Genomic DNA, 15,841 nt, shown 5'->3' on the forward strand with positions numbered 1-15,841 from the left:
AAATAGTGAATTCTGTGATGTCCATGGTACTGTTCATAATAATAACTTTTCATCAGGTTAATCGTCAGTGTTGGTAATTTCAGTGACAATAAATGTGTAATGTCAAAATTACCCAAAGTCAAAGTGTAAAGGTAATGAATATTTGTTAAAAACGATTCCTTCTTGCCTGAAATCAACACTTACCTGTTGCACAGGGCTTTGAGCCTGGAAGAGTATACGCCTGCCGAGCAACTCTCCGAATATGCAGCCCACTGACCATACATCTACAGCCGCTGTATAGTGATTCGCGCCCATTAAAATCTCAGGAGCTCTGTAATTGCAAGATTCAAGACTGAAAACTCTACAGTTGGCTCTGTGTACGGAAAACTAGTGACCCGCCTCACACGATACGCCTAAGAACACGGTATCTATTCACTAAAAGCAATATATATGATAACATATCCCATACACAATACAAATGTATATTTTGTCTGATGAATATGTTATTGTATATATTTAAATATTCTATGAAGGAAATGGCAAATAGGTACTTGTATAGTTATAGCATAAGGCACTTTCGTATAAGTGCATCATACATACTCACAGTCGTGTTGATTATTAGCAATTTACCTGCCTGTTTACTCGCCTTGAAATCAATATTCAATTCATAACAAAGAATATGAAACAGAAACAACTGAATTAGGCAAGCTTACATAATTAAAGTATATATCTATCAAGGCTGTTGCGTGATCGATTAGTTAGATAAAAGAAAACTATTTGATTTGGTCACGTGATTCAGGGTCTGCATAACAATATGTGTAAGATAAAATCCCGTGATTGTTCCTAATTGTACGTACTAATAATGAAATGGTCAAATTTAAAAAGTAGATATTCCCTAATGTATAAAGTGGCCCGACAGTTAGCCATTTCCATGTACTATAATATAAATCAAAAACAACAATCCCCAGATATTCCAGAAATATATCAGAGTATTATAAAAAAATAAGGAATTTTAAAATTATACTGTACTGTTACGTGGGTTTTTAATAAATAATAGGTAAACAACCCTGGACAATTAACACAGCGACATCTAGTCCCACTGCAAGCACAAGTTCTGTTATTAGTACTAGACAACTGATATAAATACGTAGATTTTGTAAATACATATATAATATGCATAGAAAACACACAGACCGATACAAACAGTCATACTTATGAATACAAATGTTTGCACCTTGCGAGGAATTGAACCCTCAACCACCGGAAGTTAATAAAACGCTGCCGCCATGCAACATGACAACGCAACTGTCTACAAAAGAAAAAATATAATATTTGGTTAACATTTTTATGTTTATTCATTAAATAATACGTCCAATATACATTATTAGTTTATTTAAACATATATGTGTAAATTAATTATGTAGCTACTAGCCAATTCCTTTATCATACATCAATAGGTCATTGTTGATTGCGTGTCTAGTAAATAACATTATATGGAGAAATATAGAATAGGACGGAAATACTAAAACACGCGAATATAACGTATACATCATGCGTTTTCCGCCATATTCAGGAAGAACTTTGTTAGTCTATATGTAATTCAAGGATCCTTAACCAACTTTGTTTGTATTACATTTGTTTTACGAGATATAAACATATTTTTTTTCAAATGATATTCAATTTTCAAGCTGCACTAATGATGTTTTCAATTATCATTCATAACTACTTTTTCAGAATTAAGATTTATATTTTAGCATATTATAACAATTACTGAATATAGTTAGTATGGTGGGAATACGCCGAGGTCTTTAGAAATGGTATTATGATGTCAATGGTGCTGTTGACAGGTCTATCAGGCGGATCGTCGCGTATTATTCTAACTTGTATAACAAAGAAAAATTATGTGTCGTACTTCAAATTACTATACTAAGTACTTACTCATAAATGGAGTAAAGAGCGCGCATTGGCGACCATCCATACAGTGCCTACATTTTTTATGCAAGTGTGGAAGGTATAAGCCTCATTTGGAAATAATGATCCTGATGATCACTTTGAATTACGGATTCAACTTTGTTTTATATGAATCAAAGATTCAATGTAATAATAATATAGTATTATGGGTTAATAATCGCATACGCGACTATCGAAAATCAAACAATTAACCGCTGGACCACCGAGGTTATCAAAGATTCAATGAAACACTTTAGATTCTAACTAGCATCCTATAGTACACGAATAGTTAATTGCATTGTTGTCAATGTTAATTGTGTTAAAATATTAGGACGTATAGAAATTAAATCGAACAGAACTGTCGTAAATGCTCGAGTAAATGTTTTCTCGTTTTTAATCGCTACCGACGATTGTACATTCGAAATGCGAGGGCACAGGCCGTACATTACTACGGCAACCCCGGAGCAGTGTTTAAAATACTTTATACTTTTCCCAATAGTTTAGCATTGGAAGTGTAAATATCGACACTTACAGCATAAAAAGCTGCTTGTTTTTTCTTTATTACTTGAATTTTTGCCGGTCATCCGGTCTCAGGTATAGGGACGTATCACCCGACCTATACTTGGTTGACAGTTTGTTTTTGCCTACCCCAAAATGAACCAAGTCAAGTTTTCTGTCTTATTTATTTCACCCATAATTCCGTTTCTGTTAGACAGTGGAGTTATCATATCTTAGTCCTACGGAACCGCAATGAATTCGTGGTATTAGAGACGTCAGTGATGTCAGTAACGACTAGCTTCCACTACACCGAGTGAACCAACAGCTTGTTTGCCATGCCAGTTAAAAAAATAATAAAGCTGAATAACATTCAAAAAAATCATAAATCCAATTCTCTAAACGATTAGGTATTTTATTGCATTCAATTTAAATAGAACATTGAATGTATTATTATGAAAGGAACTACAATTTTAATCAAATATCTATTCTATGGTAATCTAATGTTTTCAAACTCCACCATTGTTCATTTGATAAAATCGATTGTTCTACTCTTTCCAAAGCAAGTATTATAATAGTTAAATGCAACAATGCCTACGGTTTCTACTAAAATAATTATGTGAATATAACGCATCTGAGTAAATAGCCAAAAGAATTAAGATTGATAACAATGACAGACTAGTGGTTTGCGCCGGTTCAAACCGGAGGGTAATTGGATATTCAAACCGGTGAAAACCTGTTTCTCCAATACCCAATTTTTTTTAATATTGACGCTGTTTAGCGTTGTACACTGCATCTAAATATTTATTAGTGCTTACACAAAATAGTAGCAATTCTTTTAAATATGAATAATTATATCTTCCATATTTCACGAGTTTGCATTTTTTTATGAAACAGCTGAAATAATTTTTTGGAAATTTGTCGTGATAAATAAACGGGTAATAAATATTTTCTGTATATGTTTATATTTTGACATCTAAATGTTATTTTTATAGTATATATAATTATACTAAGTGACACGCACTCCCATATAGAGAGAGTAAGGAATGATACTACTCGTATGTAGTACGCGCTTCCATGTAGAAACTTAATTATGCAGAATAGAGTAGAATTATGTGGAATTTCATCAAGGATCAACTGCGGAATACCACATAGGAGCCTAATAGATTCAAGTAGCATTAAAATGTAACTGTATATGTACTTCAATATTTGGTAAATAAACGAAATTTTGTTACCTGTAGTACTGTGTAACGACCTCTTGCGTCATGTTCTTGCTAGCATCAGGTTCCTCGACGCGCGCCAGTCCGAAGTCGCATATCTTCAGCACACAGTTGCTGTTCACCAGCAAGTTACCCGGTTTGATATCCCGGTGAAGGATTCGAGCTGAGTGAAGGTATTTCAAACCTGAAATTAAAAGTAGTATTACAGTTTTTTTAATGTAATTGGAAGGCTAACAAATGTCATCTGATGGTAATTAGTAACCGCCGCCTTTATGTATACATGAACAGCACTGAGGTAACACGTTGTCATGTGACGTGTGCCCGTGATACCACTCCAGACAATTAAGGTGTTACACCTCTGATTCTATAAGTTCGTTAACTTATCTTACCCTTCTACCTAAATATAACATACAATGAAAGCTGCTTGGCGGTTTATATAGGTTTCCACACAAATTTCTCTTTAAATAATCTAGCTTATTGAATTGGATTTAAAATACATCCATATACATCAATATACATCCAACGGATATTAAATACTTTTATTATACGAATGGAAAATATAGTAATGATAAAATAAACACATTTTTTTATTAAAATCCTACTGATTGAATCCTATTGATTAATTCAATTAATAGACCGTATTTAATCAATAGACCGTAGATCGAGACAACTATAATAATGATTCCTTATACATATTATAATAACATAAAAATCTATTACATATACAAATATAAAAAGAAAAGCAGTCTGTCAAGGGAAAACTTGAGATTATTTTATCAAAAGATTGTTACGTAGTATTAAAATCCACGGTGGGATACCTATAAAAAGAACCTTGAACTTTGTAACTTTAGTATTAAAACAAGTTTCTTGAGTGGTCTTTTATTGTAGTTAGGTACCGTCAACTTGCTACAAGTTTTTCAAAGACTTGCGAATTTCATGAATTTTACGAGTATAAAACTATATACTTCTAGAATGAAGTCTTTAAAAATATAAATGGGTCAAGTGTGAATCGGACTCGCGCTCTGTGGGTTATGTAGAAATAATATTTATATTTTTGTAATTTATATAAATAATAAGTATGACGCTACGCTGATGGTAGGCATGACGGATACAATAATGAGTAAAATAAATAAATTATTTACGTATGTAACCAAAATTAAAACCAACATGTCTATGTAACGAAAAACGAGAAGTTACCGGCAAATATTATAAACATGACTTGCAAGAACAAAATTTACTTATCTTGATTAATTCCTAGCTACTGGCTTTGCACTGATACAAACTTTTTCAGGCAAAACGTATCGATTATTCAGAAATATGTAACTGTTAAAATATGAATATAATATGTATCATAATAAATCTGTCAATTGCGTCCCAGTTTTAAATAGCAAATATTTAAATACAAAAAAACACTTTTATATACGACTATTCAAAAAGATTCTTACATTCGAACACAATCTTAACAATTAAATAAAAAAAAATGTGAAATACGTTTGTTATTTAGTAGATTAAAATAATAATAACATGATTTATTTGTACATACCATAAAATTAAATTATTCAAAAAGGAGCAATCCATAATAGTTGAAGTTGGTACTAGATAAATAATCAAATGGCAAAATGTGATATGAAATTATTGATAGCATTGATCATGGTTATCGTATTTCTATATAACTTTCCAGGATAAGCACTCACAGAAAAACTTTCATTCTAATATAGGTATGTAATCCCCGTGATAACACCGAACATCCATTTTTATACAAATTTTATGTAGAATAGCTACTTAATATGCATTAAAATGAAATAAAAAATGGAATAGCTTGGAAACTATGTGCAAACGAGGAAAATTCTCCGAAATATATTTATCGTAGTAAAAATCTCATATTGAACGATCGGTTAAGAGAAACTGTTCATCTTTCAGCTTTAGACCGTTCTTTCAGCTTTTAAAAGCCAGAGGCTATAGATTGAAGTTTCTGAATACGGGTACCGAACTAAAAAGGGGCACAGTGAAACGAAACCGAACAGATAGCAGGTAATATATTTTCTCCGCACGGAATTGAATGATTTAAATAAATTCCTTTAGCAATTCGTAGCAGGCAAAATAGACACAATTCTTTGACAGTTGCTAATATAAATCGTGTTAGATTGGATGGTTCGTAGCTGCAACTGTTAAATGTTTCATACATATTTTTTTAATTTCTAAACGTTTACCTGAATGACCAATGTGCATGGCAATAATTGTTCATGCACGGCATTTTCATATATAGACATAGCAAATAAATCTTTTAAACAAAAAAGAAATTCAGTTGAGTTTCTTGCCAGTTCTTCTCAATTGCAACTGTATATTGATATTAATACAAAAAAAATAATGTTCATAAGAGGCTAAAATGTCCTACATCAATAAATTGTTTTTGATCTCATTTAATGTGTGTTTAAAATACACACAATTAAAAATACAACCGTGTCACTTAAACAAGCTTCAGATCAGATTTGAACATTTTCATTACATAGTGTATTGGTAATTAATTCTCAATTTACGTGACAACTGGAAAGAAAGGGTATTTTATCAATTTTGGTAAAATTTGAAATACAGAATTTATTTAAAAATTTATACTGAAAAAAAAATTTAACATCAAAATTTGCAGATGTAGACATAACCATATAAATCTTAACTCTAGGACAGGTATACAGCACGAGAATACTTGTACAAGTATAAGATTTATGTCCTTCGTTACGATGACGCTTTCATGTAGGTACTTTACAATTTTATAAAGAAACGGTCAAAATACTATGGAAAGAGTTAAGGCTAAATATTGGCAGCCCTGTTCTAGGATTTAATATACTTTATAAAAATATCTATACAAAAAATAAAAAGGTATCGGAAAAGGCTGTTAGCACCGAAGCTGAACATGATACGTAGCTATAATGTGGGAATTATTTATGCATTGTTGGTCAAGAAACGATCAAAGCCGAACGTTAGTGGTACACTAACCCTAACTATTCTGGATGACTTAGTTTACTTGTAATAAATATACTATGTCCTGTTTTATACGAGTACTTTAAAACTACATTGATTATCATATACTAGCTGTGCCCGCGGTTTCATCCGAGTGAAATTTATAGCCCATATGTAATTCTGATGTATAAGCTATATTACTGTTAAGTTTCATCAAATTCCGTTCAGTAATTTTTCGTGAATTTTCATCGAAATTCGTGGATTAGGACGGATGAAATTTTTGCATGAAAGAGTAACAAACATCCATACTCACAAACTCTCGCGTTTATAATATTCAATATCAAGATTAGGTTAAGATTATAATCACTTCAGGTAAGCAATTTCTAACTTATTCTGAATATCAAACGTAAGAGCAGAGAGCTTGTCCAAGTTTATATTAGGTACAATTACGAATGTAAGTCTGTCAGTTTGTTTGTCACGCTTTCATGTTTCAACGGCTACCCGAAGCATCATGCAATTTTGTATACTATATATCTAGCAACATACTTAGCATTTGAGATTAAAAAGAATATAGGCTACATCAATAATATTCACGCAAATAGAAACCAGTTAAAAATATGTTTCTATAATAATTTTATATTGGAATACAAATAAAAAATATATAAAAGCTAAAAGTTAATTCAGATTGCGATAAGTGTTTGGTTTGTAAATGTAAAAAAGCTTTCATTCATTACTTAATGGTGAAAAATTTTGCTAAAAATGAACAACAATTTACAAATGAATGTGCGAAGGGTGCGTATCAATATAATTGACTTATTTCTGGAATATGTTAAGGAAAGTTAAGGAATTATATTCTAAAATAGACTTACGGCTTATGTACCCATATTAACATCGTTTAGATTATTTTTACTTCAATTTGTACTACGATACGAATTAATATGGTTGAATGGGATTATACTGATTATGGGCTGATGATGATGATGATGAATGGGATTAATTCCCATTCGAGTTGCATCATTAGATGTTAGAAAAAAAAAAATATTATCACGATTTGCTTCCTCCTAGTCATAATAACTATAAAGAATTAATGGTATTTAGTAAGACAAAATTTAGAAAAATTGTTTGAAAGCGAAGTACAATTATCAACATACTTTATTTAATTCATCTTTTAAAGGAGTTAAAATTTAAATATATATTCGAGTAATATTTCGTGTCGAGATCTTCTAGTGCAATGATATAATGCGTTTTTATCCTCTTTTAAAATAAGCTGGATACAAAAAGCAGTAATAACACATTTATCCAATATTTATCTACAAAAAAAAGTATTCCATCGACTATCATATTTAATTAAAAATACGTATATTTTAGTGTATTAAAAACATCAGTCTGAATGGGAGCTAAATGTAAACTTTTCCATGTGAAACACCACCGCTTTTATCTCTATTCAAATTGATTCATACGACTATATTACAATACAGTACGTTTATTTGTACAGGCTTGATGGTTCGGTGCGGTTCATGTCGGAACATATATATATATGTATATATAAAATACATACAAAGAAAAAACAAATTCAGGTTAATTACACCATTTATATAAACTCAATAACGGCTGAACCATTTTTTTAATTTCTCATTTATTAGATTCGTCTTCGCCCCGAATAACAGAATTGTACACAAATAAAATATTGGAAAAATCTCGGACCAAAATTATTATTATTATATTTTGTAATTCATAACAAAACTCGAGTCAAAATGTACACAATAAATCAGAATTGTCAAATCAATTGGCCCAATAATTTCAGATCAGTCGGTCAATCTGTTATCCTGTTTGTATTTACGTCACGAAAATGTACCATTCATAGACTGTTACGCGGTACGAAGTTCATCGCGTCAGCTGTTAATAACAAAACGATATAGTAGAGCGTTTGCTGTCCTATCATTTTCGGAACGGTTCAGAAGTCATCACAGACTGATAATGATAGACGACGCAACTCTCATGAAAATTCAACGTGTAATTAAACTAATTATTTCATTACTGTATCTTGCGTCTCCGTCTGCGCCCAGATATAAGGGACCCTAAAAAAAGATATTCTGTACTAATTTACGATATGAATTACCTTTGTACTAACTGTCACTATAATCTAACTTTTAAGTAATAAACATACAAAATTTCGAGTTTACAATATTAATAGGAAATAATCTCTTCCAAAACTAAACAAACAGGATAATAATGGAATGGTGCACCCACCAGCGGTAACTCTATATGCTGGTATCAGTAGAATACGATATGATGATGAAGTCAGGTCAGTAGGCTTATCACTACGATTTTCACTAACAATTACATGTATATTATCGGCCTGTTATATCAACAATGTACTTATCAGTCTTCCAATTTTTTTTGTAAATAAACTTTAAAGAGAACCTCCTATATCAGAACATTAAACTAAATTATCACGCAATCACGCATGCATGCAAAGTATGCGAGAATGAACTTGCCACATCCATTTAACTCCATATGTGTGGTAGACATACTAGATCTGAGCAATTCTGTCGGGAACGCAAAACACTTTAAGCATTTGCGGTATACAAAGTAAGGAGATTGACGCCTCCCAGACTCGCCTGTGACGTCACAACAAATTAACAACGCCCCGCAGGCTCGCGACGAGTTTAATTTCCCAGCGGGTGTACGGCAGTTTTCACCTCTACCCAATTCAACTGAGTTTTATGACAAAATGATATAATGCCTACCTGAAGAATCTGCGTCTAATTTAACTTCGTTAGATGGTGTTTCAATGATTATATTTCGCAAGAGATGAAAGTTAATGAATACAAATCGTATACGATGTCCTAACTCGGCCTAAATTTTACCAACAAGTGATTTGGACCACAAAAATAACCTACGACAAACTTTTAAACTGAGTAATGCAAAAATTCAGTACAAACTGTAAAGGCTTTTAGATGGAAATGATAATATATCTGTCATTAAAAATATTATTTTTAAACAAAATGAACATTTTATAAATGGTTTTCAAGACAACTGACAGGTGTGGTACGTAACATAACACCCTGGCGAGAATAGTGGCACGTAAAAGCTGTTTATTGCAACGGGTCCATTAGCTAGGCAGGTCGTCGTCCGGTGCGCGCGCGCATCCGACCGCAACGTTCGCTTATAGTCCTTGCTCCTAGCGTCCTACACCGAGGTACAATGCACCGGTACCACATACCCAAGACTCACTACAATCAATCCGTTATCATGACGCGTACAGACCTGTATCGACAAACCTAGAATCTCGATCGCCTTGATCGATATCTTATAATGAGCAATACAGATATGTTTGTACAACATTCCCATACAGACAATGGTAACTGTAAACTGCTCCATAAAACAGTGTTTGCTTATGTACAGTACGAGTAGCGTTGGACAAATAAAGTGATGCGGGTACTGCAATGGGCATACGCGTGCGTCGGATCTCACGGTCGACCTAACAGCAGATGCAGCTGCTTTCACAATTAACGCCCTGAATGAAGCCTTGCACCGTTAAAGCAACCATTACTCTCAAACACTAAAATATAAAACAACAACAAAAGGTTCTTAAAGGAATCCAACGGAAATGGAGCGTGAAAATTAAAAATACAAACGAAACGCTTATATGAAATTTCAATGAGAAATATATTCTTTATCATGTCCAAATCAAGAATACATTCAATATAATCAGTTTTGTATTAATTATAGTAAATTGCATAATCACACCGGCGATTGAAAGAAACGTTACAACGCAAAACGAATGTTTGATTTAACAATTATTTAAAAACAAAACAAGGACAATGAACGGATAAAATTATGCGCTGCATAACAACTACGAGTATTTCATGAAAAGAACTCGAAAAATTGCATTCTTAATGAAAACACTAAGAAAAGTCTGACTGATAGTGATGTAAATATAGTGTAAACAAATAGCTTATTAGGTTATTTATTTGACAAAACTATTTTACATATTTTCATCCTTATAAGATATTACAACCCCTGTCATAACGGCCAATCTTTCTTGGTATTGTACCGAGGCCCTCAGATGAATATGGGCTCACGCTCTTGACAGGTGGGGATTTTATGAAACATGTGAACGCAGATCGTCCGTATAGATACACTTCCTGTTATAAAGTATAGCTCCGTGTATTTCCAGCCTCCTTCTGACATATTCGAGTTAATTTTAGAGGATTACGCTTCTACAAATATCTATAAAGTTCGTTACATCCTCCCGGGCCTCGAGCACTCTTCGCGCATTACGAAGGGTCCTATCCTACAGATGACGACAAACCTCGGAGTAAATTCCATTAGTGATGCGTTTGAGATAACAACATCGGTAGGTTTCTAGCTTTGCGGTTTTCCCTTAAGCCCATCCTTTCTATTATTCAACTCCAAGTTGCTTTGATCCATAACTGTACTTACAAAGTCACACACTACGTTTATATGAAATCGATATTAAGTTATAAAGAGGCTTTGAAAGCACAGCGGCTCAGCCCCCTGTTTCACCCTACGATGATTGCGGGCTCGATTTCCATACAACAAAGCATTTGTATTGCTCTGGATGATTTTTAAGTGTATTTACGGACACATTTGCAACAACTGCGTAGTTTCAGACTTGATAACACTCTGGATATATCTAAGGCTGTTACTGTTAATACATAATATCATAAAGGTATTAACTTTATATCAGATTAGTGATTGTATTCGAGTTTTTGCAACCGAAAAATTGGCTGAAAGGTAACAAAACGGTCTTGCCATTTATCAGAGAAAATCCCTAGTAGCTTACACGGGTTGTGGAGGTGATTTGGTGAACGAAAAAAGCTCGCACATAAATAATATTATAGTCTTGCTCGTCGACGAGCCCGCGCCGTATTTCCATAATTCGGTTCGTTATGCCGCCGACGCTCAGTCTCCACTCGCAAACGGTCTCCCTTTTGCTAGATAAATTATTTTTAATTACATAGAAATATACGACATATTTCTGTTCTGTATTTGCATGTGTAATGCAACCATTCATCCGATATGAAACAATCTGAAGGTAAAATCAGAATCTAAATTTCCCATACATTCTACTTGAAAAAAAAAAACAATAACATTATATAAATAACCGTATATATAATTAAGTATTTGAATAGTTATAAATAAATAAAGAAAGAGAATAAAAATAGAAACCAATCATTTGTACTTGCAATGGAGTTAATAAAATAAATGTTCCCTCTCGCTTTCGTCGTTAAAGAGCCGAAGTTAGTTAATAACTGCAGCACTAGTTTATCAATAGTTGGTGAGAAATATTAGCATTCAACTAACTTGCATTCTATAAACAGCTAGTTGACACAACACTGTTTATAATTAATATCGGCCAAATGCGCATTTTATGAAATGTTTCAGAATACTTGTAGCACAGTATTCTCTATGTCCATTTATAAAATGTTAATTATAACTAGTCTGGCCATAAAATCTGTTACATAAAAACTTTTCTTTTTTTCAACATTTTAATTATTTTGAAATTGGAACACGTATATTATTTTAAAAACTTCTTTCAATTTTGCGCTATATTTTTTCATGTTAATTATCAAATTACAATAAAGAATGGTTGTTAAAGAAAATATGATTGCAGCGATCGCCTTGCACAAAGTGGGTGTGAAGTCGGTCATATTCCAGACACTTCAAATGCTTGGTATCAGCTGTATGTTCGTATATCGTACTATCAACACATACTGCAAGTCAATGATAGATTTAACCTTAGAACCTTACTTAACAATGTACATATATATACATGTAAGTACCTAGATACCCCATACCCAAGGTATTAAATTTAATAGTTGCCACATCTTTGTTTAACCACCAATACCGTTGTTAGACACGTAGTCTATTCTATCACGAAGCGGAGCCATCAAGGAGATGCAACTTTAAAGTTTTTAATTAAAACCGGCAAGCTCTGGGGGCTTAACGAGCGCATTTTTCTAGATCCCCTCCGGACGTTTCACTCCCGGGAAATCTCATGGAACTGCTCAAATAATTGTGCAAATTAATAATACAAAATCGAGAGACGGGGCGGCTGAGACTGGCATGGTCCTTTTCACTAAAATAGATTACATTAGCATAAATAGTCAAATAGTTAAGTTTTTTAATGCGTCTCTATATAGCACTAAGTGGAAAGTCGAGCTTAAATAAGTAATGAAGAGTCAGTTATTCAGGTGTGTTGCAGTTGTAGTGATGTTTTGTAAACTTGCAAAGTTTTAATTGATTTATGGTAGGCGCATCGCTGTCGTCTTGTTGTGGCATGGGGCGCCGGTCTCGAGGAGCTGCAGTTTGTTTTAAACTCGAATTTATCGGCGTTGAGTCCAGTTCGCCACAATCAACCTCTGTTTGTCAAGTCTTAGGGTAAATCTCTTGGGTGTTACCCACACCAGTAACAGTAACTTGTAGTCTCTTCTTTCATTAACAAAAGTTTGACGATAGGTTTACCGTTTCAGTACGTAGATATATATTTAAAAGGACTAGTATGAACTGAAATGTGATACTAATATATTAACTTCTGCTATTATATAGATAGATAAATACTAACACCTGCCAGAGCATAATGGTATTGTTATTGAGTGTCGACACAGAGTCATTTTATACATAATTATGTACGTACTTGGTTTATTATATATATTAGTAATTACAACTGCATTTATTCCAGATACATAAAAAAAAAATTCAAAATAACCAATGCAGTAGAAAAAATACTCGAATTACACGTAAAATTATAGTAAAAATGGTACCGTGATAATAATGGGCAAACGTCCTCTTATATAGAGATTGCGTATAAATAAGCAATTATAGTACATAGCATGGTAATATATTTGATATCTGTCAATAAATATTACCTTATTGTCCTGTAATCAAACATATATATGTAATATTTAAAATACACTCACCTCTTAGTATTTGGTAGAGGAAGACTTTGATGTGGTCGGCGGATAGATGTTGCGGCGAGACGATGATCTTGTGTAGGTCACTCTGAAGTAGCTCCGTGATTACATATCTGTATTTTGTCTTGTTAAGGTTCTTACAATACAATAGACATAACATATTTTTAAAAATATACAAAGTAGTAATATACGTTACATGTTTTTCATTTAATTCATTTTCTCTTCATTGCTATGAAATACGAAGAATCAAAAAGTATATTCATTGAGCAATTAAAAATTAATACAGATCGTAACTTCATTATTTAGGGTCATACGTCCTTTTCCAGCTTAAAGATTGTACATATAAATAGTGCGCGAATTAATGGACATAATTCTTTTAATAACTGCCATCATTTCTGTATTTAAAATAGCTCGATTAACATTACAAATTTGGATAAATGGATGTAATATAAAAAAATGTATTTTGTACGTACTGTGAGAAAACAGTAGAGATACATTTTTATATCGTAACCGCAACACAAATTGCCCATCAGAACAAAGAGTGATTTGGTCCAAGGCTACTAACCAAACCGGCACTTGTAAGTTTTATATACCAAACATCATAAAGACATAAAGTAGTCATTAATGTGTCATCTAACTCATACAGTGAAACAAAAGCTGAGAAGCCACGGACCGTAACAAACACGAGTAATTTAACCGCCTATAGACACGAGGGTGGTGTTCTGAACGTCCTTCCACGCCCTTGAGGACTTAAAGGACCGATGCTCAGCTATCTCGCTTATGTATATAAGGGCACGCCCCTCGTAGCCATTATCAAAATTAAACAAAGTGACATGTTATTCACATACCCACGTAAAGACATTAAATATGTATTATATTTCCTACCAAACTTCATATAATACCTCCTTTGAGAGTTTATATGAGATGATAAGTTTATTTCGACGACCTTATTTTTACACAAGAATATTTTGTTGCATGAAGACACAGACAAACCATCTACAATTAACTATTGTGTTATTGTCAGCAGTTGTCTACATAATCTGTATAACAAATTTCTATATGTAGTAGGTCGATTACAAAAGTTCGATTGGTAAAAGCAGAAATCAGTTAAATACAAGTAAGTTTCTTTTATTTGTATTATTGAAACAAAAGAAAGCTACGGACTTTGGTAATTTTTGTAAGTATGGATTACAAAAAAATCGACGATCTGTACAGGTTTGGCAAAGAACTCTCGTACCTATATACATATTGATTATACATATATATAGTCAATGAATGCTGATCAATTCAGTATATATTATTAAGTTCTTTATATCAATGAATATACGATAACTGTACACCAAATATTATCTTTGTGGAATTTACATACCAAGTGCACACAATGTCGCGGGTGAAATTATGGATTCCCACAAATAGTAACACATTGATGTGTACAAACGCAGTTAATTAACGCTTATCGTATAATAAGCTGCAATTAATTACTCATAACATCATGTTTTAACTCAATTGATCCTTTTCTGTCAAAAGTATCAAATTTAACTCAGGTTTAGTTAAATGCTTGTAATAAAAAATGAATATCGTTGGCATTATATTTGTTCCACATATGAGAGTTGAATTTCTTATTTATTGATACTTAAATCCTACTTTAGCGTCTGTTAAATACATCACGAAAAATAACGGAGCTCTACGTCCCTAATAACGTCAATAGAATATCGATAATTGGATTTCTAGAGTGCTCAAACTTCGTCCGTTCGTATCTACCTTACTTTCGTATAATCAAAATCTTTTAGCATTAAAACATAAAAGGCCAGGAGCGTACAATTCATTAACATTGACGCACCTATTATACTTTTAGGTTTATAGCCAGTGACGTCACTTAGAGCATTACTTTGCATACATTTACAGATGCAAATTTAGCGTACTCGGATCTAAAGCAGAGAAGCTACTTTAATATTAGAGTACGAATTCTGAGACTGAATGTAAAAGCAGAGTAATCTCCGGAAGTGAAGAGGACTTATAAGATTTTTTGTTTCTTAAAATATATTCTTGGTGGTATATATCATACATATTGTTCAAATAATACTTGTCTAGTGAACTTCTAATTAAATATATATAATTATGGTGAATTTCCAATTCCAATGCTAGCACACAAAATTTTATAACAACTTTTTCTTTAAATAACAACGTGCGAAGATAAGAGTGTTAAAATATTCAAAAATGACTCTTCGAATTTAATAAAAAAAAATATATTTAATCGTCTTTTAGGTAAAAGTAAATATTTTTAAGAGATGGACTGTT

General features: G+C 32.6%; 1 protein-coding gene across 1 annotated transcript in view; it reads right to left on the bottom strand.

The window, feature by feature from the left end:
* LOC131850660 (serine/threonine-protein kinase NLK2-like) overlaps positions 1–15,841 on the bottom strand; it is a 117,537-nt gene that overhangs the window by 14,187 nt on the left and 87,509 nt on the right. The window contains 3 exon segments of the mRNA XM_059200960.1: positions 184–310; positions 3,660–3,828; positions 13,550–13,656. Coding sequence (XP_059056943.1) covers positions 184–310; positions 3,660–3,828; positions 13,550–13,656 — 403 coding nt within the window.

Source organism: Achroia grisella, unplaced genomic scaffold (genome assembly GCF_030625045.1).
Source record: "Achroia grisella isolate CSIRO2021 unplaced genomic scaffold, CSIRO_AGI_Agris_v1 utg779, whole genome shotgun sequence".
Lineage (NCBI taxonomy): Eukaryota > Metazoa > Arthropoda > Insecta > Lepidoptera > Pyralidae > Achroia > Achroia grisella.